This window comes from Buceros rhinoceros, unplaced genomic scaffold, assembly GCF_000710305.1.
Source record: "Buceros rhinoceros silvestris isolate BGI_N320 unplaced genomic scaffold, ASM71030v1 scaffold4042, whole genome shotgun sequence".
NCBI lineage: Eukaryota > Metazoa > Chordata > Aves > Bucerotiformes > Bucerotidae > Buceros > Buceros rhinoceros.
Window position 1 is genome coordinate 18,381 of NW_010400501.1, and position 3,499 is coordinate 21,879.

Consider the following 3,499-nt stretch of genomic DNA (forward strand, 5'->3'; position numbering starts at 1 on the left):
AGGCCTAAGAACTCCTCAAGAGAATTCTGCATGTTGTAATCCAGGCATAAAGGTAACAAAGACAGCCGGGTATCATAACTGGAGTTATGGTAAGACGTGAGCCTGCCTGAGTATCTTCTTGGTACCGGTTATAGAGTAAAAAACATTTGAGACCTTCGCACTGAAAGTCAACAAAAAAGGAAGCAGACTTTGTTACCTGTGAGGTCAGAAGGCACGAGATACTTCCTTTTGTCTAAGTCAGGTACTCTGGCTTTTGGTGCCTTTTCCACAATTACCTGAAGAGAGAGAGTGAGAGAAAACAAGAAAATCCATGAGTATCATAAGAGAAAGCGGACCAAAAGGCATCAGGAGAAAATGGTATTATCATCTCTCTCAAACAGAGATGGTGACCGAGCCTTTAGAAATGTATTTAACCTGTAACAAATATACAACATTAAAAAGCAGAGAGGTGACAAGAAGACTTAAAATCACCGGCAATTGCTGTTGTGGGAGGCCAGGATTGCAGCAGTCAGCACAGTGAGTACAAAATGGAGACTGAAACAGACATAAAAATAAACCATAATGGCCAAGAAAAAAAAAATAAATTCAGGTCACCTTGATGGCCCCAGAGCAGGTTAATTTTGCAGGAAAGAGCTGCCAAGTGGCTAATCACGAATACAAGAAGTATCACAAGTAAGCTGAACGGCTTCCAGGCTGAAGTTACAAACTGCCTGGCACAAAATCAGCCCTACTCCCAGTAGTCCCGCATCCTAATTTTTACAGTCACCAATATCAAGTGCTCTAGAATGAAGCAAAGAATTAATGAGAAACTACAGCTCATTAGGGAACTTTTTTTTTTAATCTCCAGTTCTTCAGTATTTCTATTCTACTCTGAAATTAATATCCTTTAAGGTTACTTTCTCTCCTTCATATAGTTATAGACACTTCCTTATCCATATAAAGATCTAGTAATGAAAAAACAGGCTACCATGTGGGCACCGGCACTCACAGAGACCTCTGACACAAAATATTAACACTCATTATAGTCTAATGTCATTACAACACGCAGGAAAATATGAAGCTCTGCAGCTTTAAGGTCAAACAAAGACATCTTCTGCTACAGGAAAATCTTTGTCACCAGAGCTAGGCAAAATGTTTACCTCAGGAGCAGGAAGTATTCCCGAGTGACCTGATCTCCTTCCATTAAAAGCCTGGGTAACCTTTGGAACTACTGTGTGTGTGCAGAAAAAAACCCCGCAGGCAGTTTTTTGTGGTTTTGACGGGGTTTTGTGACACCTATTTTTGAACCAGTCATAGATAATATTACATGACTCAATCTACGTGGCTTGCTGTTCTGCAGAAGCCATTCCGACCATCTAAACAAGAAGCTGGATTTTTGGAAGCTCCTGAAGTTTTTTGTTCCGTTAGACCCTATAATTGTAAATACTCCATCTGAAACACTGTGGGACTGATTTCTAAGGGCTCCATGCTCCCATAGTTCTCTGGCAACCCAGACCAGCAACTGTCTATCTGTTGCGTAACACAAAAGGCTGAACTGCTACGGACTAAGCCTTCTTTGGAATCAAAATGGTGGTGTCACATCAGTGGGACACTCTGCCAGAGAAAAATGTTCTGATGGTTTATTTAGCCTGGACAAAGCGCCATGCTAGCTCAACTCCTAGATCCAAGGGAGTATCTGCAAAGCATGTCATACCACAGAGATGCTACCTTGGACATCTCTTCCCCGTGATCCATTTGGAAGCTGCCAAACAGGCAAAACCCCTGAAAATTCTAAGTTTGTTGTCTCTGCTAGTTCAAAAATTTCAAACACCTCAATTAGCACAAGGCATGCAAACTCCTTCAGTCTTACGACGTGCATTTCTGTACAAGATGCAGTTGGTAAATGCTATGAAGGAAGGACAGTTCCACAGTCTTCAAGAACAGGCGCAGGCTGAGCAGCAACAGCACTTGGCACATTTGTTACCCACCCACCCAACAAAGCAATACCTAACACTGCAATAAACCGCAGTGGAGAGAAACCTTTAGTTCTTGCCTCCAATTTCAAAAACCAATGACAAGCAGACCAGCCAGCTAGCAGTACCAAGGTGACCACCCTGACTCAAAAGGGTGGCTTATAGCTTGGTCGTTAGACAACAAAGGAAAACTAGTCATGCCTATGAGGAAGAGGTGAGAGTACTGGGGCTTCTAGGAACGATCTAAATCAGATCATTGATCTCAAGAGTGATCTTCTTGCAAAGAGGCAGGGAAGGAACGGCGGCGCTTTGCTGATCTATCAACTGTAGTCAGCTTGCCTGCTAACACAGGTATCTCTTCTGAAGTACTAAACCCTTCACACACACGAACTCATACGGAAAATCCAAAGGACAGGTACAGCCTATCTGTATATCTGTTGCTGCTGAATGGCGACCATGGTAAAGCGGGACTGTGCCAACAGCATAATCTCAGCCAAATGCTGAGATGTATCAGGGCACTGCAGTGTAGGCAGCCAAACGGGCGCCATCTTCAACGATCCCACTGTCAGAAAGGCCAGGAACAGAACTGATGCAGAGAACAGCTGTTTGCTGCATTCATGTGCTCCCAGACTACCCCCAACAATTCACGTCTGGACCTTGCCACACATCGTTTTCATTTACCCTTAACTACAGCACACCTTGTTACCCTGGTCCGAGCTGTCTCCATATGATGCCCACCTACCCTGACTTCTTTCACCTCCTGCCAGAGCGGGCCTGGTCCTGGGCTCCCCACATGGCTCTTCCAGACACATCTATCAGTATCTGCTGCATAATCTGCCACGTTAACCCTCAGTGTACAACATGTCTCACTCCTGACCTACACAGCCCTCTGCAGTCCTCATCATCCACCACAGAACCGCAGACACTTCACCATTTACTCGCTGCATGCTCCACCTGCTGCTCTATGCCGGGGGCCCCAAGAACAGCTAGGACAAATGCACCCAAACTCCGACATCCAAAAACTTCTAAGTCCCGTGAGAGCCATTCACGATATAAAAAATGGTGTTAGCCTGCAGGGAAAACGTGGTGTAATGCTTCTCCCTTGCCCTTCTATTTACAAGGGAGCGTAAGATAGTTTGCACGTAGTGCCCATGGGCAGTAAATGTAGGACAGACCTCTCCAGTGGAGATGGAGAGAAGGGACATTTGCAAAACACTTATTAAAAAGAAACAACAACAACAACAAAATCACAATTAATTTGATTTGTCATTTCTGGTTTCCAATATTTAGTAGTAATCGTGAAGCTGTAAGTTTTCCACAGGCACTCCGAAGGGACCTAAGGATGAGGAAGCAAAGTTTAGCTAGATGACCTTGTTTTCCAAGTGATGTTTTTCCACATGATGATTAAACAAGAGGGCAGAAAACCTGAGAAGTATCATTTTGCTCTCATGCAAAGGAGAAGAACAGAGCAAGACTGTATCGAAAAGTTGGGCCAAAGTACAGTAAAATGGGAAAGATGACATGCGTAGAGACCTCTGCTGCCATGA

At 44.1% G+C, this 3,499-nt stretch overlaps 1 protein-coding gene across 1 annotated transcript in view; it reads right to left on the bottom strand.

Moving 5' to 3' along the window:
* Positions 1 to 275, bottom strand: part of LOC104489678 (gamma-aminobutyric acid receptor-associated protein-like 1) — a gene marked incomplete at its 5' end in the record, with an annotated part of 2,739 nt that extends 2,464 nt beyond the window's left edge. Inside the window, one exon of the mRNA XM_010131869.1 lies at positions 197 to 275. Within this exon, the coding sequence (XP_010130171.1) occupies positions 197 to 275 (79 nt within the window). The remainder of the gene's footprint in view (positions 1 to 196) is intronic.
* Positions 276 to 3,499: the final 3,224 nt, after the last annotated feature.